The 13,269-nt window shown below is 36.2% G+C and overlaps 1 protein-coding gene across 1 annotated transcript in view; it reads left to right on the forward strand.

The window, feature by feature from the left end:
* The window catches only part of TEX11 (testis expressed 11), a 358,449-nt gene that overhangs the window by 253,358 nt on the left and 91,822 nt on the right, over positions 1–13,269 (forward strand). Inside the window, exons 21-23 of the mRNA XM_060183291.1 lie at positions 1,381–1,451; positions 2,811–2,927; positions 5,168–5,240. Coding sequence (XP_060039274.1) covers positions 1,381–1,451; positions 2,811–2,927; positions 5,168–5,240 — 261 coding nt within the window. The remainder of the gene's footprint in view (positions 1–1,380; positions 1,452–2,810; positions 2,928–5,167; positions 5,241–13,269) is intronic.

Below are 13,269 nucleotides of genomic sequence, written 5' to 3' on the forward strand. Positions count from 1 at the left end.
TTTTGTGTATTTAAAAAAACATGCAAAAGTATTTCATTTTAGAACTCTATATAGTTAGACTTGAAGAAGGTTGGATTTGAAGAGTCCTCTTGAGGCAGTTTCTAGGTTTCTGGTAATGATCTTTCTTGTCTGGATTGGTTATACACAAACATGAGTATGTTCACCTTGTGAAAATTCATCAGCCTATATGCAGTGTTGAATTATGTGGTTTATTTTATGTAGACTCCATTTCACTAAGAATATTTTTAAATTTTGGTGGCTGAAGGTTGCCTAGTGGTGGAGCACCTGGTAGAGTGAACATGTTACAGTTCACAAGGACATGCGCTCAAACTCTCAGTTCCTCTCTTGCAGGAGGAAGCTTCATGTGCGGTGAAGCAATGCTGCAGGTGTCTCTCATTTTCTCTCCCTCTCTGTCTCCACCTTTCCTCTCACTTTCTCTCTATCTCTATAAAAATAAAATAAATAATTTAAAATATAAAAGAAAATTTTAGACGATGTTACTATAATGATAAATAAAAAAGAGCAATTAAAGAGCAATGTCACAAAGTGGACTCTTTCTACATAGACCTTTTCAATTTAATAATAACTATCGAGAATCTAATCTAGGATAAAGGTGAGTATAGTAATTTGGCTCCTAAAAGCTTATACAAATAATGTAAAATAAAAATTGAAGTTATAGAACGGCTTAATGACCATAATCTTGTTTAAGTTTGTATGGTTATCTTCCAATACTTATTTTACTAAATTTTAGTTTTGATATTCCAAGGTGATGGTTATGCTGAATATTGGCTAGTGGGGGTTTCTACTACTCTTCGATTTTTTGTAATATAATCAGTTCTTTTATAAAATAATATAATAATTATTGTTATTATTGTTTTACCAGAACACTACTCAGCTCTTGCTTATGGTGATGTGAGGTCTGAACCTGGGACTTTTGGTGCCTCAGGCATGAAAGTCTTTTTGCATAATCATTATGATATCTCCCCAGCCCACCTTAGTAAATTTAAAATTTCTTTTACCAATTCCAATTGACGATCTCCTTGATTATATTCCTTTTTTATTGGGTTTGTGCCAAACAATAATTTACTGCATGTTCTCAATTGTTAAAAACATCAGCATTATCTCTACGGGTCATTGATCCAGAACTGAAGACTGAAAGTGATAAAAAGCCTCTAAATTTACCTGGGAAAATTTTTTTCTCTTAAAATATTTGAAATTTACCTTTTTCAACCCTTGTGAAACCTCTCATTGGTTTATTATTTTTAAGACATGGATTTTTTGCAACTAGAAAAATGATTTCAGTAGCAGTGATTTTTATGATGGTACGGACAGACTAAACAACAGATTTTCACAATTACATTACTTTGTATTAACTTTCAGCTTGGAACCTGGCTGTGCAATGTAATAAAAATCCAGTAATAATGAGAGAATTTTTCATACTTTCATACAAGGTAAGTCTCTTTTAAGAAACATCTCTCTTGTGTGTATCACGACAAGGATATAACTAGTATGGCTGTAATCAAGACGTAAACAAAGAAACTTTTAATATGAGTCCCATAGGAATGGATTAGGAGAATTTGATCTCTATAGGGTATAATATGAAAGCATAGTATTACTACTATGAAAACATTCTATGAAATCATACTACTATGAAAACATAGTATTACTAATATGTAAAGGTTTGTGAGTTTGTGATTCAATTATAAGAGGTTAAATGCTATATACAGACTTAAGTATTGATGAAGAACTGAAAGGAGAGGGACTGACAAAAGTACCCAGAGTACCTATTAAAGACTACACAGTCTGATATACTAAGATAGACTAAATATTAATAGCTTTAGAGCTTCAAATAACTATAGACATATTATAGCAAACTTATTCATTCAATATATAAGGATTTGAAACCTAGAGAGATTGGATATTTTAAGACTCTATTATTTTTTTATTAAAGCACTGGGGAATCAACCTGGGGAAACACATATACCATATCACCACTAATCAGCTTCTGGGGATCAATATTTCATTCTTTACTTGAGGGGGGGGATATACTGCAACACCATTCCTTTATCCATGGAGCTCCTCCTCCATGGTGTCCAGACTTGAACCACAGCCTCACTTCATTGGAGCTCATTCTACTGTGTGAGCTCTCTTACAGTCCATGAATTATTAATAACTCAGTGATGGTGATGATTATATCACTAAACATTTTGAGTGACTGATAAGTAACCTTTGAAATCCTAAGTATAATTACTACTTTAAATCTGTTTTAGTTTTGAAATTTGGGATGGCATTAGTAGGATTACAAACTAGAATCCCAAGTAGCCTAGAGTATTATTGCAGTAAAAGTTGTGAGGTGTGTTTTTTTTTTTTTTTTTTTGTAGAGTGCAAAGCTTAATGATGAAGTCATGCTTGATGCCTACAAGATTTAACATTATGTCTCTTAGCAATAAATGAACTGATTTTGGCTCTATTCAGTGCCAAAGGGAAATCTATTTGCCAGGGGTAAATCACTTAGAAATTATAATATAAACCAAGACATAAATCACTAGATAGAAATGCAGGGCCAAATGACAGTACTTGTCACTGGGAAATACAGGAAAACTTCAGGTAAATAAAGTGTTTTTATTTCTAGGGAGGTGCTAAAATCAGTGAGAAAACAATATAAAATTTAAACCATTAATCATTGCTATAGTATATATAATACTTAGTGAGACATGCTTTTTTAGCTGAATTATTTCATTCATTCTTATTCTTTGTGTTCATCTGGAAGTATTATTACTATTTATTAGTATTCTGGCCATTTCTCATAGATGTCCCAGTTTTGTCCTTCTGACCAAGTAGTTATGATCTCACAGAAAACATGTTTACTTATGGCAGCTGCAGTTGATCTTGAGCAAGGGAGAAAAGCTTCAACTAAGTATGAACAGGTAATGTGCCACTTAAAAGGAAATGCATGAATTTGATGTGTTACTTGGTGGTTTTGCCTTTCCTGGTGCAGTTCTTTTTTATTCTCCTTAGAGAATCATTTCCTCCATTCCAGAAATATATAAGTGTTTGTAATTTCTTTTTTTACTATTATTTTAATGTATTTATTTATAAAATGGAAGCACTGACAAAACCATAGAATAAGAGGGGTATAATTCCCACCACCAGACCTCCGTATCCCATCCCCTCCCCTGATAGCTTTCCAATTCTTTATCCCTCTGGGATAAAGTATAGACCCAGGGTCATTATGGGGTACAAAAGATGGGAGGTCTGACTTCTGTAATTACTTCCCTGCTGAACATGGGTATTGACAGGTCGATCTTAAATCTTTCCTATGGAAAGGTCATATTTAGCTTGCCCTCTTTGCAATTTAATTTAATTTTTTTTCTCTTTTCTTTCTATTTTGCTTTTGATAGGACAGCAAAAATTGAGAGGGCAGGGGAAAGAGAGAGAGAGAGAGAGAGAGAGGTCTGTAAACCTACTTCACTGTTCATGGAGCCTCCCCCCTGCAGGTGGGGAGTGGGGGCTTGAACCCAGGGCTTGCTAGTGTGTTTGTGTGTGTGTGTGTGTGTGTGTGTGTGTCTGTGCGTGTGTGTGCATGTGTGTGCGTGTGTGTATGTTTGAAAGTGCTCTTTGACATAAATTTCTGTGGTTTTACATAATTAAAGTAAAACTCTTTTGTTAACATAGGAATCTTCTTCAGTTGCTCTCCCTCTAGTTCATTCTGTGAACTTCTAGATCTTCTTATATTTGCTTGTTGATATCATTGAGCTATCAAACTCCTCCTAATTTCCTAAGACCAAATTCTGTCTCCATAGCTTTTTAGTCTTTATATTTCAACTTACCCAAGCTTGGTTACACTTGAAATCAGTTTCATTAAAGAAAACTGCAAACCCTCTTCTTTTACCCCCACCATACCACTTCCCCTCCCCTCTCCTCTTTCTCCTTCTGTCCCACTCCTGGGTAGAAACTTTGTAATGCTATTTTGGAGCTAGAGGCAGAGACAGTGCCCATTTATTTTTTGTTGTTGTTATTTTCAATAAGAGAGTATCATTTAATTTAGTGAAATGTAAATACCTTAATTTTTTATTTATTTAGATTTTCATTGATGGTTTAATAATGGCTTATAAGATTATAAGATTACAGGAGTACAGTTCCACACCTCACCCAACACCAAAGTTCTGCCATTCGCCACCACCATGACAACTATTTGAGTTTACAGTCTTAGAGTCGGTTTGACTCCCCCCACCTTTTTTTTTTTTTTTTTACAAATTCATGTAATTCAGTTCTCTATATTCCACATATGACCAAATCCAGTTCTATCAGAATGACAATCCAACACTTTATTTGTGGTTTATGAAGAAGTCATCATCCCTCTCTTACCGTGGAAACTTTATCCTATAAGCAAGCTGAGATGACAATTTTCCATGCCTTAGATAGAATTTGTCCCTATAAACGGAGACTAGTAAAGAAATACAGTTCTAGACATGGCACGCTGGTGGTGGGAGTTGTGTGAATTGTGCCCCTCTTATACCACAATTCATATTTAGCACAGGAGCTTATGCAACCTCTGCATTCTTGTCAGTCTGAGCTCACAGTCCATAGTCACAGAACATTCTATGCTGCACTCATTTCAGGACCAGGCTTCCTCAAGTGGCAGAGTATGTTGACCCAGCCTCCTTTCAGAGAGTGGGGTTATTTCTACCACTGTTGTTCTACATTACATCAAAGTCCTGTAGAGGCCCAAAAGAGGGTTTATGATGTTGTTCCTGATGGTGATGACTAGTGATGATGGGTAGAGGGATCTATTAGAGGTTTAGGCCCATCATTAATTTGCTGAGACATTTAAGAAAAGTAGAGGGCCAGGTGGTGGTTCAAGCCCCTAGTCCCCACCTGCAGGGGGAAAGCTTTGTGAGTAGTGAAGCAGTGTTGCCAGTGTCTCTTTGTCTCTCACCCTTTCTATCACCTTCTTTCCTCTTGATTTCTGACTATTTCTATCCAATAAATAAAGATAAAAAATATTTCATAAAAAGTAGAAAGAGATTAATATCTATTTATAAATTCCAATATTTATTTTAAATGATCATTTTCTGTATTTTAAGAAAAATAATATGACTGTTTTAATTTGCTTAAAGTTCCCTTTAGTTAAGACTAATTTTCTCATTGTATCGTTGCCAAATAGACCCAGTTTTTGAGCCGTGCACTTGAAGAGATCTATAAATGCAGAGACATCTGGAATCTTCTGAAACAAACAGGTAGAGTGGAAACTGGGAACTTGGTAGCACAGTTATAAAAGGTGTTTGAAATCTTAATAACTCAGTTTTTGTCACTGAAAATTTGTGCCACCGTAGAACTTAAAACTAATTTTCTCCCACTGATTTTGACTCTATGACACTCTGCTTGGAATAAGAATATTTATGCTATTAAAAATGGCATATTCATCTTCTTCACTTCATCTTGGATAGAGTGTAAAAGGATCATGTTAAATGAGATAAGTCAGAAAGAGTAGAGCGAATATGGGATGACCTCACTCACAGACAGAATTTGATAAAGAACAGAGCAGAACTTGGACTGAGTTTGTGTATTGCACCAAAGTAAAGGACCCTGGGGGGGGTAGGGATCATGTCCTGGAGCACAACTGTGGAGAAGGACCTAGGCAAGGGGTTAAAGTATTATGCAGAAAACTGAGCCCTTTTTATATTAATTTAATAATGATCGACAAGATTGTAGGATAAGAGAGGTACAATTCCACATAATTCCTACCACCAGAGTTCTGTATCCCATCCTTTCCATTGGAAGTTTTCTTATTCTTTATCCCTCTGGGAGCATGGACCCAGGATCAATATGGTGTACAGAAAGTGGAAGGTCTGGCTTCTGTAATTGCTTCTCCGCTGGACATGGGCATTGGCAGGTTAATCCATATTTCCAGCCTACTTTTTACACAAGTACAACAACTGTATTTACTGTTAACTGTAAGCTATTAATCCTTCCAATAAAAATCAAATAAAACAATATTTTATACTGATTTTATGCAGAGTAATGAATACAAAAATGGAATCATTATAGAGGCCCATGACTATACTAGTATTTTTCCTGAGCCTGACCTCTGATATGCCGGTGGATTCAAATTATTGTCTGGGGAGATGATGTCATGCTTTTTAAAATTATTATTTATTTATAAAAAGTAAACACTGACAAAACTATAGAATAAGAGGGGTACAACTCTACACAATTCCCACCACCAGAACATTGTATCCCATCCCCTCCCTTGAAAGCTTTCCTATTCTTTAACCCTCTGGGAATATGGACCCGATGTCATGCTTTTACATCACCACATATAATGTCTAATTTAGCCAAACTTTAACTCAATCTAAGCTATATAATCTTCCAAAACACAATTATGATATAAGGTACTACTAAATTTTGATGACAGAACAAAAATATTAGTTTGGTTTTTGAAATGATTTAGTAACTTGCTACTCTTTGCTCATTAAGGATGATATTGGCTTTCCGGTTTAGATAGACATGTAGAAACTATGTCCATCTGTTTCATTTTGGTTAGAATTAAAAAATAAGAATCAAGGGATGCTGAATTACATTACATCCTCTTTGAACTTTCATAGACATAGTCACATGGATTTTCCCATGTAGGTGGCACATTGCACCACTCCCACGCCATTTTTTTTCTTTCTCATCCTTTTTGTTTGTTTTCTTATGATGAGGAGAAGAAGGAGAAAGAAGATAGATAGAAAGATAGATAGATACACACAGAGAGAGATGATAGATAGATATAGAGAGATACCATAACTCTGGTCCACAATATATAACACTTCACTAGTACCACCTACTTCCATGTGGTATGGGACTACAAGCCAAGACATCCTGCATAGTAAGGCTAGGTATGGTATTTCCCGGACCCTTTAACTAATTTTAAATCTGAAGTATTAACGTATTGAATTATAATAATATATGTATTAATATTTGAATCTCTGAAATAAGCTTTGTTATAGTATGTCATTATTTTTACATATTGATATATAGTTTGCTAATATGTATAAATTATTTGCCTATCATTTTCCTTTTGTGTATGTGTGATATATTTGTTAGATTTTGATTTCACATTAGATGTAGCAAGAAAGAACATATAGGGCAATAATATAATATAAGGAAAGTTATAAATGAGTCACAAACAAAAGCAAAGCAAATAAAACAGAATATCTAGGTAACATACTTAATATAAAAATCTGAATTGAAATATACTCTATAGCTTTAGAAAAGTCATCATCTCTTCATATGCTCTGAATATTCACAAAGTTCATCACAAGAGAAACATGACTCATTTTTTTTTCAAATTGCTTTACTGGGGGTAAATAATGATTTATGAGACACTTGATGTCACATAGGTATAGGTTCTTATCTCCCCAAGCCAAGTGTCTGTGTACCATGTCTACTGCCAAACATGTTTAGAAATAGAAATGAAATAGACTGTATTATTTGATCAGTATGCAATAAAAGAAGAAATTAATAATGGATTCAGGAAACAAACCCGTTGACCACTTGGACATTTAAAAAAATGCAAACTAAAAAGCATTTAGAAAATAGTAATGAAAATATCTCATAGCAGAATTTAAAGTGCTAAAGTAGTGCTCAGCAGGAGATTCATAGCTTTAATAGCTTTTATCTTAAAAGTATGTCAGAGGGAGTCGGGCTGTAGCACAGCGGATTAAGCGCAGGTGGCGCAAAGCACAAGGATCGTTGTAAGGTTCCTGGTTCAAGCCCTGGCTGCCCACCTGCAGGAGACTCGCTTCACAAGCAGTGAAACAGGTCTGCAGGTGTCTATCTTTCTCCCCCCCCGTCTTCCCCTCCTCTAACCATTTCTCTCTGTCCTATCCAACAATGACAACAATAATAACTACAATAATAAAAAATAATAAGGGCAACAAAAGGGAATAAATAAAATAAATATTTTAAAATAAATAAATATTTTTTTTAGAAAGTATGTCAGAATGTTGCCTACTGAAAAATCCCTTGTTTTTAGGAACACAATTCTAAAGTTATAACTTTCACAAGTTATAACTTCTATAAAGTTATATCTATCTACATGTGTCATTAAGGAATTACAAATTAAATTAACATCGTGATATCACTGTGTGCCTGTTAGAATAGCAAAAACTGAAAATCTTGACAACACCAAATCCTGGTAAATATGCAGAACAATGGGAACTCTCATTCCTTGCTGGCAGGAATGCAAAGTGATTCAGTTACTTCAGAAGACAATTTGACAGTTTTTATCAAAAAACAAACAAAACAAAAACCAAAAAAACTGGGAGTCAGGCGATAGTGCAGCGGGTTAAGCACACATGATGCGATGCTCAAGGATCAGCACGAAGACAGGTTTAAGGATCCTGGATCGAGTCCCGGCTTCCCACCTGCGGGGGGTGGGGGAGTTGCTTCACAATCCGTGAAGAAGGTCTTCACGAGTCTATCTTTCTCTACTTTTTGTCTTCCCATACTCCTTGATTTCTCTCTGTCCTATCCAACAACAACAACAATAATAACAACAGGGCAACAAAATGGGAAAAAATGGCCTCCAGGAGCAGTGGATTCCTAGAGCAGGCGCCAAGCCTCAGCAATAACCCTGGAAGCAAAAAAACAAAAAAACAAAGCACTGAACAAATTCTTTTTTAATTTTTTATTTATAAAAGGGAAACACTGACCTACCCATAGGATAATAGGGGTACAACTTCACACAATTCCCACCACCAGAACTCTGTATCCCACCTCTTCCCCTGACAACTTTCCTATTCTTTAACCCTCTGGGAATATGGACCCAAGGTAATTGTGGGATGCAGAAGGTGGAAGGTCTGGCTTATGTAATTGCTTCCCTGCTGAACATGGGCCTTGACAGGTTGATCCATACTCCCAGCCTGTCTTTCTCTTTCCCTAGTGGGTAAGGGCTCTGGGGAAACAGAGCTCCAGTCCACATTGGTGGGGTTGTCTGTCCAGGGAAGTCTGGTCAGCATCATGCTAGCCTCTGGAACCTGGTGGTTGAAAAAGAGTTAACATACAAAGCCAAACAAATTGTTGAGCAATCATGGACCTAGGCTAGAATAGTGCAGATGAAGAGTTGCCGGGGGGGGGGGGGGGGGTTCCTCCATTTTGTAGATAGCTAGTAGGCATATTTTAGTTATATTCCAAAGGGCCTGTGGCTATACTAGTTTTTTTTTTCCTTTTTATTTTTGCCCCTGAGCCTGAAATCTGATATGCAGGTGAATCCAACTTATTGTCTGGGGAGATAATGTCATGGTTGGAAAAAGGACCAGAAAGCTGGATCAGGGAAGAAAGTAGCTCCCAAATATGGGAAAGGAGTATAAATATTGTTGTATGTAACTCCATTGTTTTGATGTGATCAGGAGTGCATAATCAGCATAGGAACCTATGTGACTTCTGCATCCCTATAGATCTGAGCTTACATTCTGTGGTCATGAGTAGGAACATTCCAGGATGCCCTAATATCGACCCATCTTCTTCAGGTGTGGCATAGAGTATGTTGTCCATCCTCCCTGAGGAGGATGGAATATTTTCTGCCATTGTTGATCCAAGTTGAGGGCAAGGTCCTATGGGCACCCCCAAAGGGGTCTATTGTGTTGTTCCTGATAGAAATAACTGGTAACAACGGAGAGAGGAATTTATAAGGTCTAGACCTGTCATGTCTGTTTGGGAATCTTAGGACTCCCCAATTAGGGCTCCAGCTAATGGGGTGGCCAGATAGTGCTAAAGAGTCACCATTAAAGTATGCCAGTCTCCTTCCCTTATTCAGCTTTTGCAGTCCTTGCTTTGATAAGGTTAGCTTTGGCGTGAGTGAGAGAACTGTAATAGGAAGTAGGTGAGGAGGGTATCTAAGTCTAAGTAGACACTATTTCTTTATGAACTTTATACTGACTCACTACAGACTATTGTGTACTTTTGCTTAGAAGTACATATTTTGCCCTAGTTTGTGGATACATGTGAACATATATCTATCTCACAAGACCTGGTCTGTATCTAGGTTTGGGAACTTTGTTAGGAAGTGAACCTCCTGGAATGAAATTAGAGAATACTATGAAAGGAAAGGTCTCAACTGAGTAATGAGGGTGAAGGGTTGACATTCCATGTCTGGCGTCTCTGTACACAGTCTAAAGTGAAGCATGCTGACGTGGTACTCACTGCATTGATTAGGTTGGGATTGGAAGATGCAATATCATTTGGTATGAATTAAGTGAACCTTGCAGGAAAGTGAACTCCACCCTAGAGGTTCCAGGACTGGGGGAAATACAGGCTCTACAGAGGAAGCGGGAGGTTTCTGCTGTCTTAGGGTTTAAGAAGAAAATAAATAGTTATTGCTATAATCACATTATTTGGCAATTTGGTTAACTTTGAAATATCCCTTTGTTAGGATTTGCTGTATCATATACAACATCACCATAATTTATGTCCTTTGGCATAATTTGTATATAACTGTGCCACCAGTTGATTTTGTGCTCCCTGGTCTAAGCTTTTAAGAGAGTAAACATATCAAAGACTCAGCCTATGTATTAAAAAGACTCAGTCTTTGATTTAAAGAGTTTGAGGCATTCAATCAATTTTCCCCTCTCATATTAATTAAATAGTGATTTATATGGCTACAAATTAATAGGAGTATACATAAACACCATTCCCACCACCAAAATTCTGTATACAGTAATCCCTAGGAGAGGGATTACTGGGTCATATAGAAGGTCCATGTCTAGCCCTGTGAGTGTTCTCCAGACTGCTCTCCACAGAGATTGGACCAATTTACATTACCACCAGCAGTGCAGAAGGGTTCCTCTGTCTCCATAGCCTCTCCAGCATTTGTTGCAGCTATCCTTTTTGATGTATGTCATTCTCACAGAGGTGAGTTGGTATCTCAAAGTTGTCTTTATTTGCATTTATCTGACAATCAGAGACAATATTTATTCGTCTAATCCATGACCATGATGTCTTTCCATTTCTTGATACCATTTTCTATTTCCGTGAATAGTAACTCATAGTTTTCAGTATACAAGTCATTCACTTCTATGGTCAGCTTTATTCCTAAGCATTTTATTGATTTTTATGCAACAGTGAATGGGAGTGATATCTTGATGTCGTCTTCTTCAGAGTTAGTGTTTGCATAAAGAAATGCCTCTGTTTTTCACATTGATTTTGTAGCTTGACACCTTGCTATATTGTCTAACAAGTTCCAGTAGTTTTTTTATGGATTCTTTAGGTTTTTCTATATATACTATCATATCATCTGCAAATAGTGAGAGCTTTACTTCTTCCCTTCCAATCTGTATTCCTTTGATTTCTTTCTTTTGCCTGATTACTATGGCAAGAACTTCCAATACTATGTTGAGGAATGGTGATAATGGACAGCCCTGTCTAATCCCTGATCTGAGGGAGAATGCTTTCAGCTTGTGTCCATTGAGTATGATGTTGACTGTAGATTTGTTGTATATGGACTCCACTATCTTGAGGAATTTCCCATCTATTCACATTTTTTGTAGTGTTTTGAGCATAAATGGCTGTTGGACTTTGTCAAAGACTTCTCTGCATCTATTTAGATAATCATGTGCGTTTTAGTTTTACTTTTATTGATGTGGCGAATGAAATTGATTTACTTACATATGTTGAACCAGCCTTGCATTCCTGGAATAAATCCCACTTGGTTGTCATGAACAATCTTTTTGATATACTGCTGTATCCAGTTGGCCAGGATCTTGTTTAATATTTTGGCATCTATGTTCATCAAAGATATTGGTCTGTAGTTTTCCATTTTTGTTGTGTCCTTATCTGCTTTTGGTATCAGAGTGATGCTGGCTTCATAGAAGGTGGAAGACAGTGTTCCTTTTTCTTCAATCTTGTGGAAAAGCTTTAGAAGTATTGGTATTAACTGTTTCCTGAAGTTTTTGTAGAATTCATTTGTGATGCCATCTGGTCCAGGACTTTTGTTGTTGGGGATAATCTCAATAACTGTTTTGATTTCTTTGTCTGTGATTGGTGCATTTAGGTTTCTTAGTTCTTCTTGGTTCAGTTTTGGAAGAACATATGTTTCTAGGAATTCTTCCATTTCTTTTAGATTCTCTAGCTTCGTGGCATATATTTCTTCATAGAAGTTTCTCATGATTTTCTGGATTTTTGTGGTGTCAGTTGTGATATTTCCTCTATCATTTATAATTCTATGAATTTGAGTCTTCTCCCTTTTTTTCAGTGAGTCTTTCTAGGCGTTTGTCAATCTTGTTTAATTTTTCAAAGAACCAACATTTCATTGATCTTTTGTATGGTTCTCTTATTTTCGATGTTTATTTCTGCTCTAAATTTAGTGATTTCTGTCCTTCTGGTTGCTTTAGGGTTCCTCTGATCCTCTTCCTCTAAGTCCTTAAGGTGTGCAGTAAGGTTGTTTATTTGAGCTTTTTATTGTTTTTTAATGTGTGTCTCTATGGCTATGAGTTTCCCTCTCAGTACTGCTTTAGCTATGTCTCAAGTATTTTGATAGCCTGTGTCTTCATTTTCATTTGTTTCCAGAAACATTTGAATTTCTTGCTTGAGTGTCTCTCTGACCCAGTGGATTTTAAGCATTATGTTGTTTAGTTTCCAAATTCTGTGTCTTTTAGTAATTTTCTGTTTGTTGTTGAATGTTAGCTTTATTCCACTATGGTATGAGAATGTAGTTGGGATGATTTTAATGCTCTTGAATTTGTTGATGCTGCCTTTGTGGCCTAACATATGATCTAATCTTGAGTATGTGTTGTGTGGATTTGAAAAGAATATGTATTCCATGTTTTTTGGGTGAAGAACTCTGAAAATATCCCTGAGTTCTAGTCTGTCCATCTCTTCATTTAATTATTATGTTTCTTTGTTGATCTATCTAAGTGTGAGAGTAGGGTGTTAAAGTCTCCCACTATTGTTGTATTATTATTGATGTATTTTTTAGTTCTTTGAATAGGGTGCTTGCTGTATTTAGATGGTCCCTCATTGGGTGCATAGATGTTAATAATTGTTAAGTCTTCTTGATTTATTGATCCTCTAATCCTTTTGTAATGACCTTGCATATCTTTTATTACTTTATTTAATTTAAAGTCTATTGTGTCAGAGATGAGAATGGCTGCTCCTGCCTATTTTTGTGGTCCATTAGCCTGTATGATAGTTTTCCATCCTTTCACTTTAAGTCTGTGTTTGTCTTGTTGGGTCTGATTGGATTCTTGCAACCAGCATATGGTTGTGTTGTGTTTTCTGATCCAT

This window comes from Erinaceus europaeus, chromosome X (genome assembly GCF_950295315.1).
Source record: "Erinaceus europaeus chromosome X, mEriEur2.1, whole genome shotgun sequence".
In the NCBI taxonomy this organism is placed as follows: domain Eukaryota; kingdom Metazoa; phylum Chordata; class Mammalia; order Eulipotyphla; family Erinaceidae; genus Erinaceus; species Erinaceus europaeus.